Source organism: Amblyomma maculatum, chromosome 4 (assembly GCF_055883805.1).
Source record: "Amblyomma maculatum isolate TAMU_Amacu chromosome 4, ASM5588380v1, whole genome shotgun sequence".
Taxonomy (NCBI): Eukaryota; Metazoa; Arthropoda; class Arachnida; order Ixodida; family Ixodidae; genus Amblyomma; species Amblyomma maculatum.
In genome coordinates this window covers 191,081,652-191,107,152 of record NC_139347.1, presented here as the reverse complement: position 1 = coordinate 191,107,152, position 25,501 = coordinate 191,081,652, and the positions used below count along the sequence as shown (strand labels likewise).

Sequence of the window (25,501 nt, the reverse complement as noted above, 5' to 3'; positions counted from 1 at the left end):
AAGATGGGTCCCGGGAGATGTGGCCCCATTCCTGCGACCTTGGGACCTGCAGCTGCATCTGGACCACTCTGGATCGCCTGCTACCTGACAGTGATATGGGACTGTGTGAGCGGGGCCGGACGAGAGGGAGATGCAAGAATGTTTTCGGACGAGCGTGTTGCGAAGCGACTGAGAGATAGCTCGAGAAGCTCTCAACGGAGGCAGGCAGCCGTACTGCTCCCGAGTTCTTTCTTTATACTGTATATAGCTGTATAAAGCGCTTTTACTTTGTACCTCCTAATTCCGTCTCCTATTGTCCACTTGATTGCTGGTCCCACTCCGACACCACGCTACCCGTGAATCACATTAACTGGATGGCAGCTAGGGATGAACAACTCAGTCACCGGCTCCAAAGGACCTCGACAGCAACGGGACTGATGGCCACTAGCTACTTCGACAGGGTTAGTGCCTGAGATTCACCTCGCATTTCGTCAGACCTTCCTAGCAAAGGAAACCGTTAGGAGGGATTGTGAAATTTTGGGAAATGAGTTTCGGGGGATTTTGAGTCTGTTGTGTTTTCGCCAAAGTGTACAAGCGGTTGATAACACACGGTGTAAGACCACGATGGAAAAGTTCAAGGTGCAGGAGCTGCTCGAAATTGGCGACGAGTTGGGAATTGCGCTGGGTTCTGTGAAACGAAAGAAAGACATTCAGGAGGTTATGAGTCGGGAGGCAGTGACGATTGAGGAGGCCGGAGAGGCTTGGGAAACGATTGTAGATCGCCGCGCGGAGCAGAAAAGACGAGAGCAACGCGAGGAACAGGAAAAGCAAGAGCTCCGTGAGGACAAGAAAAGGTGAGAGCAGCGCGAGGCACAGAAAAAACGGGAGGCCCGTGAGCATGCTCTAAAAATGAAGGAGCTTTAAAACGCTTCAATCCGTACGGACACGGTGCTTTCTAGCCCTGTATCTTTGGCTGGAGAACAGGTGAGACATACACTTAAGGATTCTGTCCCAATGTACAGAATAGGGGACGATATTGCACTTTTCCTTGTAAACTTCGAGCGTGCATGCGGAAAGTCGCATATTGATAAAAGTGCTTGGGCAGAGAAGTTACTTCCTTTCCTTCCCGGCGAGGCGGCGGAGGTGGTGGCACGTCTATCGGACAGTGACTGCGACGACCACGACATTGTAAAAAGTGCACTGCTGCGAAAATACCGGCTGTCGGCGGACGCATTTCGACAGCGGTTCCGCCAGGGAAAGAAAAGCGGAGAGTCCCACATTGACTTCGCGTATAGACTCAAAGCCAACCTAAAGGAATGACTTAAGAGGGCGGAAGTGTACAACGATCACGACAAGGTGCTGGAGTGTATCGCTTTGGAGCAGTACTACAGCGTAATCCCAGATGATTTGAAGCTGTGGTTGTTGGAAAGGCTCACGGAAACCAGCCTGGACAAAGCAGCGCAGCTCGCTGAGGAGTACGTTCGTAGAAATCTTCAAAGCAAGGTAGCTTGCGGCGACATATCAGGAAAAGGGGAATTTTCTTCGAAAAAGGTCCCCAACCAGAAATCGCCGCTACCACGGAGTGATTACGGAAAAGATGATTCGGGATTGAAGCCAGCAGGTAGCGGAAATAAGGCAGAGTCACCAAAGTGTCGAGCCGCGGGATCCAAAGGACGGTGGGACTCGCGTGTTCGAAAAGCGACGACCCATTGTCTGCTATAACTGCAACAGAGAGGGTCACATCTCCTCCAAATGCAAGCAGCGGAAAATTGTTTACGCTAGCATACGAGAGACGGATGAAAACATGAAATTGTTAGAACCGTACATGCAGGAAATATGTATCAATGGGAATAAAACTAGGGCACTTCGTGATTCAGCGGCAACCATGGACGTTGCTCACCCTTCGTGTGTTTTCTCTACGGACTACACAGGTGAATGCGCCTGGAATGCGGAGGACCAAAGCGTATGTTTACCGATAGCGAAAGTAACTCTAGAAGAAGCCTTCGGTAAACTGGAAACGGAAGCAGCAGTGAGCACCAATTTGCCTGCACATTTGCCGTACCTGTTCTCAAATAAGTCAGAGAAGCTACTCAGAGAAAAAGGTCTCTATTTCACTGCAGATCTGGCTTGCATGGCACTTACGCGCTCCCGAGCACGAGAGCTGTCGCAAAAACTCGAGTGTGCTCAAGCGAATGAGCAGGAACAGGACCTTTTCCTCGATCAGACAGATCCGTCTTGCGTGACCGAACCACCGGACCCTGGAAACAGGGAACCAGCTATAGCTCCCGATATTCAACCAACAGCCGTAAACCGGGATAATGGGGAGCCGCAGAATAACGCGGACGGCTCAATATTAACTCCTGTCTCAGCTTGTTGGGAGGAATTGACTAAAGTGGACCGGGAGACGCTCATGGCAGAGCAGAAAGCGGATCCTTCACTACGACTTCTGAGCGAGGCCGTGAGAGAGGGGATCGCCAAGAAAAAAAAAACATCTGCTTTTACGCAGAAGTAGGCCTCAAGTACCGGAGGTACTGTGATGCAAAGGGGCGCTCATACGAGCAGCTGCTAGTGCCAGAGAAATACCTGCGAAAGCTTGTTGAGCTCGCACACGGAAATACATGGGCAGCTCACCTGGGCATATAGAAAACGATGGCTAGACTAGCGCTCGAATACTACTGGCCCGGCTGCTGGAAGGAGGTCGAAAACTGTCAGATCCTGCGATACGTGCCAGAGGGTAGGCAAGTCGATGGACAAATGGAAAGCACCAATGAATCCTGTCCCCATCATTACAGAGCCCCTTAGACGCCTCGTGATAGACATTGTAGGCCCGCTGCCGCAATCTAACACTAGCTGTCCCTACATTCTGACGGCGCTGTGCGCAGCCACCAAATTTCCGGAGGCCATTCCTTTCAGACAGCTGAGCTCTGCGAGCGTTGTGGATGCGCTTTTGTCAATCTTTTCCCGCGTCGGGTTTCCAGCAGATATACAGATAACGGGACTCGGGAGTGTATTTACAAGCTGTTTGACAACAACGTTCTTTAACGATGCGGGATAAAGATAATACGCAGTTCCATTCACCACCCGTAGTCGAACCCAGTCGAGCGCATGCACTCGGTGCTCAAACGAATACTTAGGGCTCTCTGCTTTGAGCATACGAAAGATTGGGAAGGCTGCATTCCAGCGGCACTCTTCGCTATGAGATCAGTCCCGCACGAAATCACAGGATTTAACCCCGCCGAGCTCGTCTACGGCCGAGACTTGAGGACCCCTTTGAGAATGCTGAGAGAGTCGTGGGAGGGTTATGGAGAAGATCCCAGTGTAGTACAGTATGTCTTAAACCTGCTTTAAAGACTCGGGAAAACAAAGGAGCTCGTAGAAGAAAACGTCAGAGAAGCCCAGTTGCAGTCGAAAACGTACTACGATAAATCGGCACGAAAGCGCACCTTCCAGGTTGGCGACAAGGTGATGTTGCTACGCGCAGCCAAAAGGAATAAACTTGAGGTGCAATGGCAAGAGCCCGCCGAGGTGGTGTCGAAGCTTTCGGACACTAACTACGAGGTAAAATTGGGGAATAAGCACAATCAGATCATGCCCAGTAATCTGATGAAGCCGCATGTACAGCGACAGGCATTAGTAAACATGGCCCTAAACTTGTCAATGGAGGAGTCTCTAGACATTCCCTGTTTTTGTTTCCGAGAAGGAACAAGCTGCGCTTGAGTTACTTGATCGGATGGACAAAGAGCCGCTTTTGAGTGAGCGTCATCGAGAGGACATGAAGAACCTTGTCCGAGACTTTGAGGGCGTCTTTTCTAACCGTCCCGGTAAAATGGCGCTGATGGAACACGACATTCAGCTGTCCAGGGAACAACCGATCAGGAGTAAGCTGTATCATGTCTCGCCTAGACAAAAGGAAATCCTTGAGACTGAGATCCGGAGAATGAGCCAACGGGGAGTCATAGTCCCCTGTGAGAGTGACTACACATAGCCAATCATTGTTGTAGAAGCTCCAGGCAAGGATCCGAGACCTTGCGTTGATTACAGGAAGCTAAACTCAGCCACCGTCGACCAAACCTACCGAATCCCTAACATCGAAGAAAGGGCTCAGACAGTCGCCAAATCTAAATACATCACCACGCTAGATCTGGTTCGTGGTTATTGGCAAGTGCCACTCACCGAGCAGGCCAGTAGGTATACGCAGCCTTCGTCTCTCCGTTTGGCACATTTCGCTCCGTAGTGTTAAGCTTTGGCTTAAAGAATGCCCCGTACTGCTTTTCAAAATTAATGGACCAAGTGCTAAAGAGGTTAGCAGATTTCGCTCTTACTTACCTCGACGATGTGGCAGTCTTTTCGAAGACTTGGGCACTAAGCACGTCGACCACCTACGTGTGGTGCTGAGCCGACTGCAAGAAGCTGGCCTGACCGCAAGACCGGCAAAATGCCATTTGGGATGTGATGAGGTGAGTTACACGGGTCACGTAGTAGGACGGGGCCAATGTAGACCCTCCGAGATTAAAGTAGCCGCAGTGGTGGGTTACCGACGTCCATTCACAAAGTCGGAGCTCAGAGCCTTCTTGGAACTAGCTGGCTACTATCAACATTACGTAAAACATTACTCAAGTTTGGCGAGTCCTCTGACGGACGCGCCCCGAAAAACTGAAGCTGTCACCATCCTTTGGGATGAAAAGAAAGAGAATGCGTTTCGGGGTCTAAAGAAGACCCTGAGCGAACGCCCAATTTTGGCAGCACCAGATTTCTCCAAAGAATTTGTCATTCAGTGTGACGCCAGTGACCGCGGATTGGGCGCTATTCTCTGTCAGGAAGACGATGACGGCCACACCCGGCCTGTCCTGTACTTAAGCCGGAATCTTACAGGAGGAGGCTTATAGGACATCTGAAAAGGAGTGCGCCTGCCTGGTTTGGGCCATTGACAGATTGGCCTGCTACGTCTCTGGGTCTCGATTCACGGTAGAAACCGATCATTGCCCTTTGACTTGGCTACACATTATGTCGCCCAAAAATGGTCGCTGCTGAGATGGAGCATTGCACTCCAGCACTCCAGCACCACAGCTTCGTGGTCCGCTACAAGAAATACAAGCTCCACACTAATGCTGACGGATTGAGCAGAGCATTTTAGTTTTCTAGCTCGCGCATACGTCGTCACCACCTGCGTCGAGTTTTTTTATTCTCTTTATCAGTGGCCTAACTTCATGCATTTTTCTTCTTTCCTCAAGATGAGAGGATATTTACCACGCTTTATTCTTGAGTGACGTTTGTGTGTGAGCCGCTTAACCACAGTGTGTTTCTTTTGGCCAAAGAGACATAATGGTGCGTCTTGACGGTATATCGGTTCATTCGGGTTATTATTGGGGCCAAATTCAAAACCTGTTTCGGCAAGATCGGTCGTTTCTTCCTTACCCGATACATTCTGAGATGCAGAGAACAGCGCATTGTTAGCTCTTAGTGAATTACGAGCGTGGTCAAACGCCCTAGAAGGGTCTTTACCAGAACTTCTTCCTTGGTGTGGGCCTTGTGTTTGTTTGGAAAATTTTATTTTCACATCCGATGTACGCGGGTTTTGTATACACTTGCAGTTTTGAATATCTTGGTCTGGCGGGATGGGTGGTTTTCGCATGGCACTTGTTCTCGTTGAGTGTGGCTTGAGGCCTGTTGTCCCGTCAAGCTAGCCTCAAAGAAAACTCGGAAGCCGAACGTCTCCCGTCGGTGACCAGTGGCTGCGCTTCATCGTCGTTACGGGAGCGGAACACTGCAAGGAAGATGATTTTCTCGGCGCGCCTAACCAGCTGAGCTGCGTGTGAGCAGGTCATCTTCCGGCGTATTGTCTGGTGGCGGGGGTGCTGTTGTGCCAGGCCGCCTGAAGCCCTAGGGCATTTAGACCGGCCAAGCTTCACCGCGTCAACGGGCTGTATGGCGCCGTTGTGTCGCGGGATGGACTTTGTTCTTCTCCCCATGCGTTTGCGGTTTCGGGAGGAACGCGACATCGGCAAGCGGGAGAGAAGGAACCAGCGTGGCTGCTCCAGTGTGCGCAGGCTTGGATGCGCGGCCGACCATCGGACGCTTGTTGCCATCGGCTTCAAGATGGGTCCCGGGACCTATGGCCCTATTCCTGCGACCTTCGGACTTGCAGCTGCATCTGGACCACTCTTACACCCTGATCTGGACCGCCTGCTGCCCGACGATGATATGTGACTGTGTGGGCGGGGCCGGACGAGAGGGAGATGCAAGGGTGCTTTCGGACGAGTGTGTTGCGAAGCGACTGAGAGATAGCTCGAGAAGCTCTCAGCGGAGGCAGGCTGCCGTACTGCTCTCCGAGTTTTTTATTTATACTGTATATAGCTGTATAAAGCTCTTTTACTTTGTTTCTCCTAATTCCGTCTCCTATCGTCCACTTGATTGCTGGTCCCACTCCGACACCACGCTACCCGTGAATCACGATAACACCAAGGCCCACATGCAATGTGAGGACGCGAACAAGCGACCTTGAAGTTGCTGTTGACGGTCGCACAGTCACTGCTCTAGTAGACAGCGGAGCCTTCTATTCAGTCATCAGTGGACCGTTTGCCTCCCAGCTCAGGAAAGTAATGACCCGCTGATTCGCATCGCTGGTGCAAACCTCATTACACCATCGGTGTTATGCTCTGCAAGAGTAGCCATAAATGGGCTTACTTACTCTAACAGCTTTGTTGTCCTGAAGCAATGTTCCCGCGACGAGATTTTGGGCTTGGATGTTTTGAAAGAACATCGGGCGACCATCGACCTCGGCTCAAAACTCATCAAACTCTTGATGGACAAGGCCATACCTTTCACGTCGACATCGATGTACCACGTCGCTCTAAACGTATTTGACGTAGACTTTACGTGCCGCCCTGATCAAGCGTCATCGCCTGCGTGGGCAACGCAGACATCGAAACCGTCGAAGGAATCACCCAGTTGTTCTTAGAGCGTGGGTTGGGAATCGCAAAAGGCTTCCCCCATTTTCATCATGGATAAGCTCAAGTGCCGGTGACGAACTTTACCGAAGAATATCGCCACCTGAATAAGGGCACGACGATCGCTTTCCTAGACGAGCTAGCGGAAACCCGAGATATCTTCTCCCTCCCCAGCCAACCTGAAGACGATGCACCCAACCGAACAACATTCGATATCAAAGCAGCTCTACCCCAAGACACACAAGACCGGATTCGCATTCTTCTTGAAAGCAACAGCGCGTGTTTTTCTTCAGCGTCTAGGGTGCGGCAAAATCCGTTGGCAAAGCACCGCACCATCACGGAGGAAAACGCTCGACCGCTACATCAAAGCCCCTACCGTGTATCACCGCGAGAGCGCCGGGCTATAGGCGATCAAGTTGATGAAATACTTCGGGATGAGGTGATCCAGCCATCGAATAGCCCCTGCGCGGCACCAGCCGTTTTGGTGAAGAAGGAAGACGGGACACTTCGTTCCTGCGTCGACTACCGCCGCCTAAATAAATAGCGCTACGAAGAAGGATGTGTACCCTCTCCCTTGCATCGATGACACACTGGACCGGCTTTGCAATGCAATGTACATCTTATCGATGGACCTGAAGAGCTGCTATTGACAAATTGAGGCAGATGAGAGAGATTGCGAGAAGACCGCACTGACCACACTGGACGGTCTATTCGAGTTCAAGGTGATGCCATTTTGCCTTTGCTCCGCACCAGCCACGTTTCAACGAGTAATGGACACAGTACTGGCTGGCTTGAAGTGGAAAATTGGTTGGAATACTTGGTTTACGTCGTTGTCTTCTCGTCAAACATTTAAGACCACTTAAAACGGCTGCAGACAGTGCTGGATTCCATCAAGTCATCAGGACTAACATTAAAAACAGAAAAATGCTACTTCGCTTACAATGAACTGCGGTTCCTACGTTACATCGTTAGCAAGGATGGTGCTCGCCCAGACCCGGAGAAAACAGCTGCGAGCGCACAATTTCCACGGCGTGCCGGCAAGAAAGCTGTGCGCTTACTATCAACTATTTGCCAGAAACGTTTCGCGCATCGCCGAACCGTTGACGCAGCCTACAAAGGCTGACGCTCCTTTTAAATGGGAAGTGCCGCAAGGAGAAGCCTTCGATAAGCTTAAGCGCCGCCTACAGTTCCCTCCTGTTCTTGGCCACTTTGATGAAAAGCCAGAGACCGAAATTCACACCGACGCGAGCAGTGTGGGCCTAGGAGCCGTTCTCGTTAAGAGTGCCGGACTGGAGAAAGTAATCGCTTATGCTAAGAGGTTCGTCACAAAAGCCAAAGTCAATTACTCGACGACCGAGAAGGAGTGCCTAGCAACCATCTGGGCCGTTTCTAAGTTCCGTCCATACCTATACTGTCCACCGTTCAAGGTGGCAAGCGACCACCACGCGGCCTGCTAGCTGGCTAATTTGAAAGACCCCTCCGGCCTGCCGGTGAAGCCTACGACTTCAAGAATTGGACATGACTGTAGTCTATAAGTCGGGCCGCGAGCATTCAGAGGCAGACTGCTTATCCCGCGCTCCCGTCGACGCTTCCTCGAAGGACGATGACGACGACGCCTTTCTGGGAAAAATAAGCGCCAGCAGTTTTGAGCAACAGCAGCGATCAGATTCTTCGTGAAACACCTAGCCGATTACTTGGACGGCAAGACCACTTCCTCTCCTGCCGTGTTTAAGCGTCAGTTGTCGTTTGCCTTAAGCAATGACGTTCTCGTAAAGAACTTCGCTCCCAGCAAGACCGCTCAGCTTCTTCGCGTGCCTAAAAGCCTCGCAGGAAATTCTACATGCGTTGCACGACGAGCCAACAGCAAGGCATCTCGGGTTTGCGCGCACGTTGCATCGAATCCAGGAAAAGTGCTACTGACTCCTCACCTACTTCCTGTCGACGTTGCCCATTACCTGAAAACGTGCCGTAAATGCCAGGGACGCAAGACGCCGCCTATCAGGCCAGCTGGGCTACTGAACCCGATAACGCCCCCAACCCTGCCCTTTCAACAAATTGGGATGGATCTCCTCAGCCCTTTTCCATCTTCATCTACGGGTAACAAGTGGATTATCGTGGCCATCCACTTCCTTACCCGCTACACCGAAACAAAGGCACTGCCCTATGGTACTGCGGCAGATGTCGCTAAATTTTCTGTGGAATAAATACTCTTGCGACATGGCGCACCATAAGTGCTCATCACGGACAGGGGAACGGCATTTACGGCAGAGCTGACGCAAGCCATCCTGGAATACAATCATACAAGCCATCGATGAACTACTGCCTACTATGCTCAGACAAATGGACTTACGGAGCGTCTCAATAAAGCGATTGCGGACATGATTGCAATGTACGTCGACGCCGAATACAAGAGATGGGACACCATTCTACGCTACGCCATCTTCGCTTATGACACCGCCGTCCAGGAGACAACCGTTCAGCCTTGTGTACGGCAGGGAGCCCACGACGACGCTCGACGCAATGCTGCCGCGCGTAACCGTCGAGGAGAACCTGGACGTCGCCGCCTACCTTGTGGTTTCTACTTGGCCATAGGCCACCAACCACCGCGGGTTCGAGCGTCGCGCGAGCCGAAGCCCCGATCAGCCGTCACCGCGCGCGCACTGAAACACTGCAGCGCGCACTCAACCTCCATCGGGAGGAGAGCACTTCGCTGCAAGGACACAAACCTCCGAGTTCACAAAGGAGACGTTTATTGAAACGCCATCCTCCAGCGGCACACACACACACATACGCACACGCATACACATATTCACAAACGCACATACACGCACGTACGCACACACATACACATATATACAAAACGCACATACACACACATACGCAGTCACCGTGTCAAGGGAGCGCGCGAGGAGCTAGGCTCCCCTGCGCGCACAAGTGACACGGAGTGCGCGCCGCAAGCACGCAAGGGCGTGCTGTGATCTCTCTCGCAGTGACCAAAGGGTTCCTTTGAGAGAGTGTGGGCAACCACCGCAAGGTACGCCTGTCGCGGATCGTTGGATCACGATCGACAGGCTCGAGTTGCGCTCTCAGGTACGACCCAGAGCAGACGAACTCGAGTACACACTGGTCTGCGCGGACAAAGGCCGGCAGACAAGAACAGTAGCGTACGCACCTTGCGATGTCTCGGAGGGGTCTCTCTCTGGGCTCCGCTCGGAGGGTCGCGCAAGCGCGGCCCTCGAAGCGGTGCCGTGTTCCCGCCAAAAGGCGCCAATGAGAACCGCCACTGGGACGCCAGGGCGGAGCTGTGGCCCGAACGACAGTGACAAGTCGTCCAAGCCCCTCTCCGCCGCCTGAGGCGGGAGAAAGGGAACGGGGAGAACTGGGAAGCGGGCGGCGGCCGCGCAAAGGGCAGCCGCAGCAAGCCCGAATCCCACATCCTCCTCTCCTTAATTGCCCTCCTACCCATCAGCGAAAGCACGCGGCAGGTCCCCAGCGTGAAGAAAAGAATGCTATCCTTACGCAACAAGTCAACTACACTTCAGTTCCAGCAAGAAAAGATCTCGAAAAGACAGACACTCAAGAAAGACAAACATTAGCAAGGCGCACAAAAAAAATGAACAAGATGACATGAAGAATAATGTACAAAGTTCCGGAGGCTAAGTAACAACGACTATGTACAGAACACAATTATGTACAGAACACAACTATGTACACAAGTTCCAAAGTTCGTCGGTGCAGCTCAGGGAGCCTGCGGTGACTCACCGCTCGTTGGCTTCTGCGTGGCCAACGTTCAACCTTGGCTGCAAACGATCTCGGTCGGTGGTGGTACAGGTTAGGTGCAGGGACAGCGAACACGCCGAAGGGGCCCCGGGTGTGGAAAGTCCGTGACTCCGTGGCGATCCAAGGCGCACATGGGAAGACCGCGCGGGGCTTCCTTTCCACCGCGCTCCGCACACGCCGGCAAACACACATGGCGCGATGTCGTCGCCTCCACGCCCAGGCACGCACACGCACAGCCACTCACACACCAAAGGGTGATGCCGACCTTCCGCGGCGAACCTGACCCGAGCACCTTCGCAACCGCGGCGGCCTTGGGTGAAAGGGGCATCGTCCATGCTCCCCGTCCCCAAACGGCCCCAACTTCCTTTCCACACACACCGGAAAGGCCACGCGTCGGAGCTGCCTAATGAGCAGCCCTCGCAATTTCAAGCAGAAAGAAGAGAGAAGACGCGCTGTACAAAAGAAGGCACTCACTGTACAATATTTACAAGATAAGAAGCAAGATTGGAAACAGAAGAAAGCGAAAAATGGGAAAAGAGACACAAAAACAAAATAAAATACAAAGGCTGGAACTGAGCGGGCTAGAAAAGGTAGAGACCAACCTTGCTTCCGGGTAGGGTTGAACGAGCAAGCTCGCTCGGTGAAACGGTATGCCTTCGGTTGCGGAAAAGGCCCGCCGTCCGGCATCAATCACATAGGTGACCGTCGCCTCACCTTGTACCGGTGCGGGGCACGGCTGCGTTCCACCGCATCGGGTGTGCCTCGGCGCTTGCCTGTGGTGACAATGGGCACCAGCGCAAGCTTGTCAGACCGTTACGCATGGGCCTTCAGGTCTGCGATGTAGGCACGGCTGGCTTTCCCCATAGGGGGATTCTCCAGCAATGAGCCCCTGCTTGTTACTGGGGAAATGCCCCATGAAATCGCAGGTGGCCATCTGCCACGGACGCACACTGTCAGTTGGTTTCGTCATGCCCGGTGGCTTGCCACTCCTCGACTTCTCCATTTGACAGACATGGCAGGAACGGCAACAGCGGAAAATGTCGCGCTTCATGCCGGGCTGCAGTCACCGATTGACTCAGTTTCTTGAAACCTTGGAGCCACTCAGATGACCAGCCAATGGTTTGTCATGAGAGAAACGCAACAGAGCGCCGCTCAGACATTGGGGAATAGCCACTTCAAATGGTTCATGGACTCATCATCCGTGGTTATGTATTTCAGCGCGAGCCCGTCATGGCCCAGCAAACATGAATCCCCGGGGCACGCCGCGACACACGCTGGCTCGTGCCCCCCTGCGCCCGCTCAATACAAGTAGCGTAACGGCGCTGCGCCCGCTGCAATACAAGCAGCGTAACGGCGCTTCGTCTCCCAGAGACCGTCGCTGACATCGCGACAAAACGGGTCATTTTGCTGGACCGTCGTAGCTCTTCATGGCTGAAAACGATCCCAGTCATCTCAAAGGAGAGCCTGGTTTCGTCCCCCCGCAGGTTCGCAGCAAAACTTCCGCTGGCATCGGCGTCTCAGATGTGCTCACAAAGAGCTTTCACCCTCGCCTGCTTTGCGAAGCGCTGCTTACCCGGATAGCGGAATGGGGAACCCGTCTGCGGGCGTCCCCTCCGTGCCGATCTGCGGCTCGTCCGCTGTTTCGCCCCCTTCGCCCGCCGTCCGTAAAGACGCCGCCGCGGGCGAGTGGGGCACGGGATAGCGCGTCAGCTACCACGTTCGTTCTCCCCTGTAGATACTGCACCGAAACGTCGAAATGCTGTACCAAGAGAGAATGGCGCGCCAGCCGGCTCGCAAGTTCAAGGAGCCGCATCAGCTAACTGAGCGCGCTTTCGGTCCGGTTTCCAGAGGGAGCCCGGCCGACGCCTCGCCGTTCCCCGAACAGAAATGACTGCAAGCGGGGTACGGGTGCTGTTGTGCGGAGATGCCGGCAGCGGCGGCGTCGCGCACATTGCTTCCGCAACGGCGTAAAGCTGAAACAGCGGAGGCATATGGTCAACGGTCACACCGTAGGGTGGTCCGAAGAACCATGTTCGTGTTTCAGTGCCTTTGCCGAGTGCCGCGCAGGGGGCGGCAGGCATGGCGCATGAGCTTGATCGTCAAGGCGACCGGCTCGGCCGATGTGCTGTCCAACGACTCATGGAGCCAGGGACAATTCACGTCGGGCGTCAGTTGTGGTTTCTACTTGGCCATAGGCCACCAACCACCGCGGGTTCGAGCGTCGCGCGAGCCGAAGCCCCGATCAGCCGTCACCGCGCGCGCACTGAAACACTGCAGCGCGCACTCAACCTCCATCGGGAGGAGAGCACTTCGCTGCAAGGACACAAACCTCCGAGTTCACAAAGGAGACGTTTATTGAAACGCCATCCTCCAGCGGCACACACACACACATACGCACACGCATACACATATTCACAAACGCACATACGCACACACATAATTACAAACGCACATACACGCACGTACGCACACACATACACATATATACAAAACGCACATACACACACATACGCAGTCACCGTGTCAAGGGAGCGCGCGAGGAGCTAGGCTCCCCTGCGCGCACAAGTGACACGGAGTGCGCGCCGCAAGCACGCAAGGGCGTGCTGTGATCTCTCTCGCAGTGACCAAAGGGTTCCTTTGAGAGAGTGTGGGCAACCACCGCAAGGTACGCCTGTCGCGGATCGTTGGATCACGATCGACAGGCTCGAGTTGCGCTCTCAGGTACGACCCAGAGCAGACGAACTCGAGTACACACTGGTCTGCGCGGACAAAGGCCGGCAGACAAGAACAGTAGCGTACGCACCTTGCGATGTCTCAGAGGGGTCTCTCTCTGGGCTCCGCTCGGAGGGTCGCGCAAGCGCGGCCCTCGAAGCGGTGCCGTGTTCCCGCCAAAAGGCGCCAATGAGAACCGCCACTGGGACGCCAGGGCGGAGCTGTGGCCCGAACGACAGTGACAAGTCGTCCGAGCCCCTCTCCGCCGCCTGAGGCGGGAGAAAGGGAACGGGGAGAACTGGGAAGCGGGCGGCGGCCGCGCAAAGGGCAGCCGCAGCAAGCCCGAATCCCACAACCTTCAACGTGCAGAGAGAGCACGACGACTTTCCCAAATGCGCATTAAAGATCAACATAGAACACACGCCCGACGTTACATTTTGCGACGACGAGATGCTGAGTACAAGCCGGAAGTCTGGGTTTGGACGCCGATTCGCCGCCGCGGACTGAGCAAAATACTGTTACGCCGATACCTTGGCCAGTGCAAGGTGCGTCGCCGACTAGGACAACTGAACTACGAGATCGTTTCTGACGGCGGAACAGCATCTCAGCGGCGCCGAGCGCACCCAGAAATTGTGCATGTTGTACGCCTTAAGCCATATTATACGCGCTAAAGGCGTTTGCGTCTCGACTCCCAATATTTATGTTAATTCATGCCTGTTTATTTTAAGACATCGAGGCGATGTTTTTTAAGGGGGGAGTAATGCCGGGAACCATTCAAAACTTTATTTCTTCTTTTTCCTGCGGCCGCCGGCATGTGGCCTTGTCACTGCGATTCAAGTGCACGCATCGATTATGCATTCTTTGTCTTGTTCATTTAGTTTGTCACGAGAAGTAGCCTTATCATTTTATTTGTCACGAATGGTGCGCCGGGATATATCTCGAAGATTCCAGCCATTCGCGTGTGTTTTTACAATGCTCCAGGGTATGCTAGTCACCCGTTGCAGTTTTATCTCGATCTTTCTTCGTAGCCTTTAAAACGAGCGCTGGCGCGAGAAACGGGTATTCTTTGTTCGACAACCGCCGAGCACGATTGTTGCTATTGCAGCCGCCGAATCGTTTGGGTTTTTTGCTGGCGCAAGCCAGCCCAGTAAAGCGTTTCTTTAGTCCACTCCCAGGCTCTTAATTTGTGTCATCGGCCTTGTCGCCACCACGTGACAATAGGAAGGAAGCAATCGCAAAACAACAGTTGAGTGGACTTCTGAATGCAACGCACAACGTTAATGGATTAAAGGGATACGGTCTACGGTGCCGGTTGCTGGCCCTCGTTCGACTACGTGCATTTCGTTACTTGTTTAATTACCAATCCCATAATTTGTGCCTCTATACAGGCGTATGACATCATGTTATAGGAGGGAATAGCCGATTTAAATACAAAGCCCCACTTTAACCATGCAAGTCTTGCAAACGTCCCCACGTGGCCTTGGTGCAATACTCGAGTTCCAATTGGGTCTCGGAGGGTTTGATCCCTTCAGATCCTTCCCCCTCAAAAAAGCTGCCGAGTTAGCAGGTCCTGTCAACTCGCTCATGCCATGTCGTCTCGTTATGTGCACATAACCTGTCCTGCTTTGTCACTTGCCAGCTACCGCAGGATCACAAGGCCGATATCACGCCAACGCCCAATTTTCTGAGAAACGGGACATTAGTGTTAAAGTATCCTCGCATATCTTGCTGATTTAACTAATTCATCGATCCCAAATTTCTCCACCAAATCTCTGAGGTGAGAATCTATCGCTCTGTCCGTCTCGTGAATTCTAATTCTGCTTTCGGCCTTCGGTCTTCGAGCGTCACAGAAATCAAAAATAGCTTGCCATCAAACCCTCTTGCTCTGCGCAGAAAAGTGTGACGTCTGTGTCTATTTTAAAATTTACATGAATTCAACTCTTAAAAAGGCATTGATCATTACACCAACATATGTAGCATTCCGCATCATTCACTCGAGGAAAGTTGACGTTCCTAGTTGCCGTACAACATTCCGCATAAATTATTTCATACCAAAAACACCATAGGAGTGGAAACACCTACCACCAGATATTGTAGCTGTAAATGACAATGATGAGTTTAGGATGAAATTATCGTTATATTGCAGTCTACCATAGCCTCATTTGTTTCATTTCTTTTCGAATATTGTGTATTTAGCTTTGTTCCTTTTTTGTGTGTATTGGTTTGCTATAGCCTTCCAGCATTATACCCAGTTCGTTGCTCAATGGTTCTACAAAATATTTAATAAGTTGTGTTTTTTGCAACTTTTTTGAACTGTTCTTGTGTGAATTTATTCGCTTTGTGTTTGTTATTCTTCTTAATTACTGGATTGTGTCAGGTTTTGAAACATGCATTTTCTTGCAACCAGTCTTATTGATTTTTTTTTTCGCAACCATTGTTATCTATTTTTGTCGAAATGCCCCTAAAGGAGTTGCAAGTGCTCACGCAAGCAGACGCAGTGCTCTCGAAGGTCTGTAGGTGTGTGCTGAAGGGTTGGCCGAGGCACTTGGTTATGGAAGGGAGGGAGATGGCGGAATACTCGAAAAGGCGACACGAGCTGTCCGTTAGAACCTGCTCTACTGGGGCCACCGTGTTGTGATTCCGGTAGCAGCCAGAGGAAGATTTTAAGGTTACGCTGAACTTAGTGTGTGAAAGGGAACAGTACCCGCTGCCAGTTATAGATGATATTTTTGCTCAGTTGGGAGGAGGGCAGGGATTCAGCGTATTGGACTTGAGGGATGCCTACAATCAGATTGAGCTAGACGAAGAATCCCGCCAGTTGGCCGTAATCAACACCCACAAAGGGTTGTTTTGTTTCAATCGCTTGCCTTTTGGAATTGCTTCTGCACCGGCCATATTCCAGAGGCGTATCGAAACTGTTCTGCAAGGCTTGCCCGGGGTACAAGCATACCTCGATGACGTTCTGATTGCCGAAAACCACGATGGCGAAAGCAATCACCTCAGGGCGGTTCTTCAGCGCTTTCGTGAGCATGGCATCAAGCTGCGTGCTGACAAGTGTCGATTTCACGAGACGTCTGTCACTTATCTCGGTCACTGTATTGATGCGGACGGACTGCATCCGACTGAAAAAGCTGCTGATGCTATCAAATCAGCCCCCGAACCCCAAAATGTGAGCGAGCTGCGCTCGTTTCTGGGCATGGTAACGTTCTACAACAAGTTTTTGCCTGACATGGCTACGTTGCTAGCCCCCCTGTACCGGTTGCTCGAAAAGGGTGTTAAGTGGGTGTGGAGTTCTAAGGAAGAAGATGCATTTTCCTTAGCGAAGGAGGCGCTGTCCACGGCCCCGGTGCTCACGCACTTCGACCCGAAACAAGAGCTATTTTTAGAATGCGATGCATCGCCCTATGGTGTTGGGGCCACGCTTTCTCATCGCATAGATGGTGAACATCGTCCGATAGGATTTCGCTCGCGCTCGTTAAACGCCGCTGAAAGGAATTATTCTCACATTGAGCGGGAGGCCCTGGCTTTAGTTTTCGGTGTGCAGCGTTTTCGAGACTGTTTACTCGGACGGGAGTTCACGCTCATTACAGACCATAAGCCCTTGTTGGGTCTCCTAAAGCATGACAGGCAAACGTCCATCATGGCAGCTGCTCGAATACAGAGATGGGCCATTATGCTTGGCGCATACAAGTATAAGTTACAGTACAAGCCTGGTAAGCACATGTTCGTCGCGGATGCCTTAAGCCGCCTACCGCTACCATCTCAGCAGGTTCCCGAGGATTCGAAGGACGAGGCGGAGTACGTGTTGACCTTGGAGGCCTGGGACCAGCCTGCCGTGCCCCTAAAGGAGTTGCAAGTGCTCACGCAAGCAGACGCAGTGCTCTCGAACGTCTGTAGGTGTGTCTTGGAGGGTTGGCCGAGGCACTTGGTTATGGAAGGGAGGGAGATGGCGGAATACTCGAAAAGGCGACACGAGCTGTCCGTTAGTCAGAACCTGCTCTACTGGGGCCACCGTGTTGTGATTCCGGTAGCAGCCAGAGGAAGATTTTTGAAGTTATTACACGCAGCACACCAAGGGGCTTCTTCCATGAAGACCGTTACGCGGTCTACTTTCTGGTGGCCCAGTCTCGACACAGATATTAAACGGGTAGCTGCTGGGTGTCAAACCTGCGTTCAAGCGCTTCCAATGCCGCCTACCCACGCACCTGTTAGCTGGCCAGAGACGCAGGAAAGATGGTCGCGGTTGCACATTGATTTTGCGGGACCTATTCAAAACAAGATGATCCTGGTCATCGTAGACTCGCATAGCAAGTGGAGTGAGGCCATACCCCTATCCAACGCCACTTCCTGCACCACAGTCAAGGCCCTCCGGACAATTTTCAGTCAGTTTGGTCTACCCCGCACAGTTGTCTCTGACAATGGGACGCCTTTTACCGGTTGGGAATTTGCCCAATTTATGGAGCGGAACGGCATGACACACATTCGAACACCGCCGTGTCACCCACAAAGCAATGGTATGGCAGAACGCGCTGTAAGAACCATTAAAGATGAACTAAAAAGGTGCTCAGAAGGGGATATAACGAAGGCCCTGGCAAGAATATTGTGCAGCTATAGAAGCACGCCGCTACCCTCAGGGCGCTCACCATCCGAAATGTTGCTCGGGTACAGATTGCGCACGAGACTAGATATATGCTTCCCGCCCAGGTGCAGGACAGTCGCCCAGGCCCAGTCACGGGAAGACGCCGGGTGGAGCTTTGCCCCAGGAGATCCGGTATACATCCGCAACTATAGCAGCGGCGAAAAATGGACGCCGGGCAAGGTCAAGGAAACCGCGGGCTCGCGTGTCGTGAAAGTGGAGACAGACAACGGGGTTGTTCACCGTCACATGGACCAGCTCCGCAGAAGAAGCACCGATGCACCCATTGCTGTTGCACCCATTGCTGTTTCAACTCCCCCTGCTTGCCCTGGAGTACCTGCGGATCACTCAGATGCGGAGCTTGAGAGAACGAAGGCTCCCACAGCCTGCGACATCGAGGGTCCTGTGCTGCGGCGGTCAACACGTGTCAGGAGGCCCGTAGTAAGATATGGATTCCAAGAAAAGGGGGATGCTGCGAACTGCTAAATGCTTCGTCAGCGCCACGTGTGCCCGCCTCCGCTCTGCTCGTCGTTATCACCAAGCGTCACGGCAGCCTCTGCTTGCAGCTTTCTTTTCGATCTTCTTTTCCTTTGGCTTGGTATAAAAACCCAAGCCACACAATAAATCTGGTTCTTTCTGCCCCAGCCATCAGTCTCGTTGGGCTCTAACGGGTTCCGCCGCCGACCCGTTGGCAGGCGTCCGCCAGCCGCTAGCGATTTGTAACAACATGCTTGTATATATTTTACCAACTTCGAAGATTCAATCCTTCATCAACCCGGAGTCTCTGCACGCTACCAAGTGAAGGCCGGGTCGACTTAGCCCCAGCGTCACGACAACTGGTGACCAGCGTTGGGATCTGAATCTACAAGCCACAACATCTGGTGGTCGGAGGTGGCATCTCAAGCAACAAGCAGGAGCAACAATCGGCCAACAAGAGAGCAGCTCGGAGCATCGATCGCATGTTTGGGTGAGTGCTTGGCTTTTCTTCTGATCTGGACCAGGTTCTAGAACAGGGTTAGATTTTAGACTTGCTAAAGAGTGTTGAAACGCCTTTACGTTTGGTAGTCTGCACAGTTGTTTTGGAAGTAGCCGACACTCGGAGCGATCATGGACCTACAAAAGCTCCAGAAACCGGAACTGTTGCTATTGTGTGTGGAATTTGGAATTGATACAAGTGGTTTGGCACGAAAACCCTTCAATTTTAAGGGAATCACAGATTTGGGAACCGATGATGAGGAGCTCAGTGAAGCATGGAACCTAGCTCATCGGACAAAAAAAAGGAGGAGCAGCTCAGACAGCACAAAGAGCGGGAAAAAGAGGAAAAAAGGCGTGAGCGTGAAATTGAGAGAGAAGCAAAAAGGCTGGAGCAAGAAACTGAGCTCCGAAAATTAGAAGTAGAGTTGAACAAGAGGTCGGGCAATTGTCCCCAGCTAGCGGTACCTCTTCTCAACAAGGAGGCAGATTTCAAGATGTCAAAGTACATACAGCCATATGTGATATCAGGGGATATCGATCTGTATCTGGCTAACTTTGAGCGAACCTGCGAAAAACAGTCCTTCCAGCGAGACACTTGATCTCAGAGATTATTGACGATTCTGCCCTGCGAGGCAGCGGAGGTTGTCGCGCGGCTAAGCAGGGAGGACGCGGACAACTACGAGAAGGTAAAGGCTTGCCTTCTGAGAAAGTATAGGCTTAGTGCCAAGGCGTTCAGACAACGTTTTCGGAACGCTACTAAATCCAGGGACGAGAGTTACCCTGAATTCCTGTACAATTTAAGAGTCAATTTGGACGAGTGGCTAAAAAGCACTGATTTCTACAATGATAGGGACGCTGTAGTTGAGCGAATTCTTTTAGAGCAGTTTGATACACTGCCTACCGGAAAAAGAAAGAAATTGGTTACAGGACAGAGGCGACATTAAGTCGGCAACTGAAGCTGCCGAACTCATTGAGGAGTACGCTTCGCGCCGACAATTCATCAACCCAGCAGTGGATAGGCCCCGCAATCCCAAGTTGAGTGTGAATAACCGTCAGAAAAGGCAATTTGCTAGAGTTTCAAACGAAGAAAGGAAGGCTTCTTCAGGCAAACTCTGGCGCCGCCTGCAAGCCAAGAACCACATGTCTCCCAGATGGAGATACCTCACGCAAACTGGAAATCCGGAGGACCAATTCTGCAGATTCTGTAGCGATATAGGAACCTTGAAACATATCCTCTGGGAGTGCAGCCACTCCCCGGGCTACAATTTATTCAAGGACGCAGAAGCATGGGAGACCGCGCTTTATAGAGAAGACCCGGCGACAGAGGCCAACATTGTCCGACTGGCAACCGAAGCGGCGAACCGCTTTGTCTACTAGCCCCTGCGCCTCTTGGGGTGACATCGGGCTCCCTGGACGCCTGCGAGCGGTGCCGGAGCTCCGGTGTCGCCTCTTCCGGACAATAAAAGTTTTCACCACCACCACCACCACTCTAGAAAGGACGGCAGTGAGAATAGTGGGGAAGTGACCAACGCGCAGAACACAAAGAACAAGCTTGAGGCTAGGAAGCCGCTCACAGGCTTTAGGTGTAATGAGCAGGGTCACATTGCCGTCAACTGCCGGAAAGAAAAGATTGCTTTCTCGTATGTCAGTGACTGCGATGAAAACATGAAGCTTTTGGAACCCTACATGCATGACCTAGTAGTCAACGGGAAGCCTTGCAAGGTACTGCGCGATTCGGCCGCAACAATGGATGTTGTCCATCCGGCGTATGTGTCGCCTTCCGACTATACAGGACAGTGTGCATGGATCCGCCAGGTAGTGGAGGAACAGAGTATGTGCTTGCCAATCGCTAACGTGGTCATCGAGGGCCCTTTCGGCGAGTTAACAACCGAGGCTGCCGTCTCAGGAAAGCTTCCTAAGTGCTATCCGTATTTGTTTTCCAACAAATCGGACATGCTGCTGAGAAAGAGGGGCATCCTTTTCGGAGACAGAGTTGTACAAGCCTTAACACGTTCAAAAGCGCGAGAACTAGCTACACTGCTCATTCCAGAAAATTCCACAGCGGAGGAAACGGCAGTTAAAACAGTGGTCGATGCGGAAGATAGCGGGTCAGAAAACTTTGAGGCGAAGCATCTCAGATAAGTCAACTTGAAAGTGAGCTTAATGAGACGCGGAATGAGGACGTTCTTGAGGGTAACCTCTTGCCGCCAGTGTCCAGTAATCTCACGAGACTTATAAGTGGAACCGGAGAGGACTTAGCTATGGAGCAAGCCAATGATCCCAATATACAGGAGATAAGGGAGCGCCACCGCGCCACTAAGATAGCAAAGAATATTTCTTTCGAGATGAGAAAGGGAGTGCTGTATCGCTTATTCAAGGATAAGCGCGGAGTAGAGCGGGACCAATTAGTTATTCCCCAAAAGTACCACGAAGACTTAATGCGACTATCTCATGGCAGCTCGTGGTCATGTCACCTTGGAATAAGGAAAACAAAGCAGAGGCTGTTGCAAGAATACTATTGGCCTTGATGTTTTAAGGACACGGAAAATTTTGTATGGTCATGCGACACGTGCCAGCGGGTTGGAAAGGCGCAAGATAAGTGGAAAGCTCCTAAGGTGTTAGTACCAATCATTACCGAGCCGTTTCACCGGTTAGTAGTAGATGTAGTTGGGCCACTTCCTGTGACAGAGTCAGGGTACCGTTATATCCTCACTATGTTATGCCCAGCCACCAAGTTTCCAGAGGCTGTTCCGCTGCGCGAGGTGACGTCCGAGAGTGTAGTGGATTCGCTGCTGTCAGTGTTTGCACGAGTTGGATTCCCTTCCGAGGTCCAAAGTGATCAGGGTAGCGTTTTCACAAGTGTCCTCACCACCTCATTTCTCGAGCGATGCGGCATTAAGGTAGTGCACAGCTCGATCCACCATCCGCAGAGCAACAGCGTAGAAAGATGGCATTCTGTTCTCAAACGCGTCCTGAGGGGACTGTGCTATGAAAACAAGCGCGAATGGGATACCTGCCTACCTGCAGCACTTTTCGCTTTGCGGTCAGTGCCGCACGAATCCACTGGATTTAGCCCAGCCGAGTTGGTGTACGGAAGGTCACTGCACTCACCTTTGCGAATGGTGCGCGAAGCCTAGGAGGGGCGCGGAGGAGACCCAACAGTAGTAGAATTCATTCTGAACCTCCTGAATCGCTTACATACCACTAAGGAACTCGCTGAGGCCAGCATGAAGTCAGCCCAGGCTCGTTCCAAAGTGTACTATGATAAGTCAGCCCGTCAAAGGACGTTTCGTATCGGGGACCAGGTGATGTTGCTGAGAGGTTTAAGGCAGAATAAGGTCGAAGTACAGTGGGAAGGACTGGCTGAAATCGTTGCAAAGCTTTCTAACACTAACTACGCAGTGAAAATCCCCGGTAGGCGTAAACAGTGCGCCTGCATTGTATGAGCCATTCAAAAATTGCAGTGCTATCTTGGAGGGGCCAAATTCACCTTAGAGACGGACCATTGTCCCCTGGCTTGGCTGCAAACTGCGACATCGAAGAACAGTCGCCTTCTGAGGTGGAGCTTGATTTTACAGCAGTACAATTTTGAAATAAGATACAAAAAGGGGAAGTTAAATGGGAATGCGGACGCGCTTAGCCGCTGTTTCTAAGCGGTCCGAGGTGCTCCTCACCTTGTATCCAAATTAATATTCAGGTTTTTTTTTTTCGTGCGCTTGTATATATGTGACTATATAAAGCAGCACATTTGGTTTTCTAGGCATACGTGGGTCCTGAGCGTCTTGAGTGCGGGCTTTTCTCGGACAACGATGGCAGTTTTCTTTTGACCTGGTCTCTTCATCTCTTCAGACGGGAGCCGAGTGCTTGCTTAGACATATGGTTGAGTTTCAGACAGCTCAAGCAATTTGGCCTACGACAATCAAGACAACGCGACAAGCGACAGCGAGCTTCAAGCGTTCATGTGCAGGCCATTATGTCGTCTCTTCATGCAGCAGCTGCGACTGCTGCCCTCCGTGACTCTTCTCGCGGGGGAGGAAGCTGTTGTGACCGTGCAGGGTCCGCGCTTGCGCGCACTATTGTTCGCCTGTGGGCATGTTATTGATATGTGCTGTTGGTGCAAGGGCTCTAAGTGAGCCTGTTTCCATGAATCTTTTTGTGTGAGCATGCTTTTCTTTGCGTGACCCTGCAACTGCCAAGTTGGCCTTGTCAAGGGAACGTCAAGAAAAATACAAAGAAACGACGCCTGTGAGAAATAGCCGGAAGTGCTTTTGTTCAACTGTTCACCCTTCCTATTGAGAGGCGCTATTGTCAAGTGAGGAATGCCTATTGCCCAAAGGAGACGAATGGAGTGACACGTCCACTGACGTACAGGAGAAGAAAGGAGCATGAGGATTACGGCCATTAGAGGATTTCCCGTGAATGCAGGAAAGAGTTACAATTGCCGTAAAGGGACAATGCTGGGAGCAGTATTCGTGGCGCGCACGCACACTTGGGTTTCTGAGAAGGAAATCCACTTGCCGGAACCAACATAGCGGATCTTTGCAGAAGAATCGAAATTTACCTCGTCGCCATTCCCAAGCTCTACCCGCCAACAAGTGACCACGCCCGATGAAACAATACTGGACCAGTCAGTGCATCAGACCATCAGTGCAGTGATGTGATTGATTGGTTGCCGATATCTAGGGGTGTGCCCTGGAACTGATTGGTCAGCATCTTCAGAGAGGGGCTAGACATAGGGGGATTTAAGGACGTTGCAGAGCACGAAATGACGCTCTGAGCCCTGGGTAAACGGCTCATCTAGACGCTTCTCGCTATGAACTCTTAACGCTTGCCATTTTGCTGATATACCTTTTTTTCATGTAAATAAGTATTCTCAAAATGCCATTAAACCTGCTTGTATACATTTTACCAACTTCGAAGATTCAATCCTTCATCAACCCGGAGTCTCTGCACGCTACCAAGTGAAGGCCGGGTCGACTTAGCCCCAGCGTTACGACAACGCGCACGCACTGTACATACACACACAGCAGCAAATGCTGCTAAAGCTTCTGTTTTTCTGCACTTCGAGAAAGCTATGGTTCCACGGTATTGGTCATTAGAAGAACGAGCTGCGCATGGAAAAGAAATACGCAACTCGTGCTCCTTTCTTCACGTTCCGTCACAATCCATGGCTCGTAAGGCAATGCAGAGTAACTTAATCGTGTAGAGCTTTTGTACCGCAATGTGTAACGCAATTCGCTTGCGGGTAGTCTTACGCAAGCGGTGTAAAGCCTTCATGCGAGTGGCATAATTACCGTAGACTTTACCCGCCTGATAGCGAGGGACATGCTTTGGGACTTTCTCTTCTTGCGGCGGTTGTCCTTAAAGAGAGCAAAGGAAGATAGAAACTGAAGGAGAGACTTATTGCGGCTATCAGAGCGACTGTGATAATTACAAACTTTTAACTCATGGCAGCACGTAAGATCATTTTGAACGCGCGAGTAGATTTTCGTGTTTTGAGAAAAGGGAATTGCAGAGAGATTTTAAAAACATTGTGTCTCTAGAGAATTGTGCTTAATGCACGGATTCAACGTCGGGCGATAAGGCCGGCTGCATGATATAGCAATTCTGTATGCAGAAAAGGGAAACATCGATGAGTAGGAAAAGGTTCTCGTCCGACTAGTTCGAACTGTCCAAAATGCTCGTTAGATGAAATCAGACGCCAGAGAGAAGAGAGTGGAGGAAATGTGATTTAGGACAGAACAAAACTTGGGAACGGTGCTTAAGTACTAGGAGTGTAGGCGAGTGTTTACTGACGCGGGCTTGAATTAAATCCCGGGGTGGATTTTTCGCTTGTTTTGAAAGCAACTGTTTATTTACGAGATAACGTTAAGAATGACTACACAGGTTGGAACAATCCAGAGTTCATCTTTCTTTTGGCCGTGTGCAGAAGGTTCTTTTTCGTCATTGTCGCCACACGAATCTTCTTTTTCCGCTACGCGAGCCCGCTGCACATTATGCGACGGCGGTTCGCTAACAGGAGCAGTCGTGGTTAAGGTTTATTTAACTGCCTAAGTAATCACGATGCACTCTGGCAGCAAAGACAAAAAACAAAAAGGGGGAACACTTCAGCTGCGCAATGGCGTGACAGCGTTGATGGCTCGTGTTCATTTCTCTGCTTGCGACCATCTCAGTGCAGAGGTGCTCCAAAGTTTTTGCCTCGAAGAAATCTAACAGCGAATAATAGGTGCCAGGAAAGGCTCCCACACACCCATGATTTTACATTCAGGCGATATTGTTTGAGTATGCGCTGTCTCTTTCTGTTCTTTTTTTCTCGGTTGTTAATCCAACTTTTTATATGCTTACTTGCTTTTAACAATTTAGCCTCTGATTAAATTTTCACTTCTCACTCATGCTGAGACCTTTAAATAATAATAATAATTAAAGAACGATAATAATGTTAATAATAAAAATTTGCCGATGATTACGTTAC

General features: G+C 51.4%; 1 protein-coding gene across 1 annotated transcript; it reads left to right on the top strand.

Annotated features, from left to right (window-relative positions):
* The first annotated feature begins 603 nt into the window (after positions 1-603).
* Positions 604-25,064, top strand: LOC146193883 (uncharacterized). The gene is made up of 5 exons (XM_084600650.1): positions 604-833; positions 4,322-4,436; positions 16,066-16,587; positions 18,142-18,488; positions 24,959-25,064. Exons 1-5 carry the CDS (start codon positions 604-606, stop codon positions 25,062-25,064), a joined length of 1,320 nt encoding a protein of 439 aa, XP_084456776.1.
* Positions 25,065-25,501: the final 437 nt, after the last annotated feature.

What these genes read in the sequence shown, in the direction of transcription:
- LOC146193883 (XM_084600650.1), top strand. Translation starts at nt 604, where the DNA reads ATGGAAAAGTTCAAGGTGCAGGAGCTGCTCGAAATTGGCGACGAGTTG. An exon ending in CAGCCCCCGAACCCCAAAAT is followed by an intron (nt 16,588 to 18,141) that starts GTGAGCGAGCTG and finishes ACAGTCGCCCAG; the next exon opens with GCCCAGTCACGGGAAGACGC. An exon ending in CGGTCAACACGTGTCAGGAG is followed by an intron (nt 18,489 to 24,958) that starts GCCCGTAGTAAG and finishes GGCCGTGTGCAG; the next exon opens with AAGGTTCTTTTTCGTCATTG.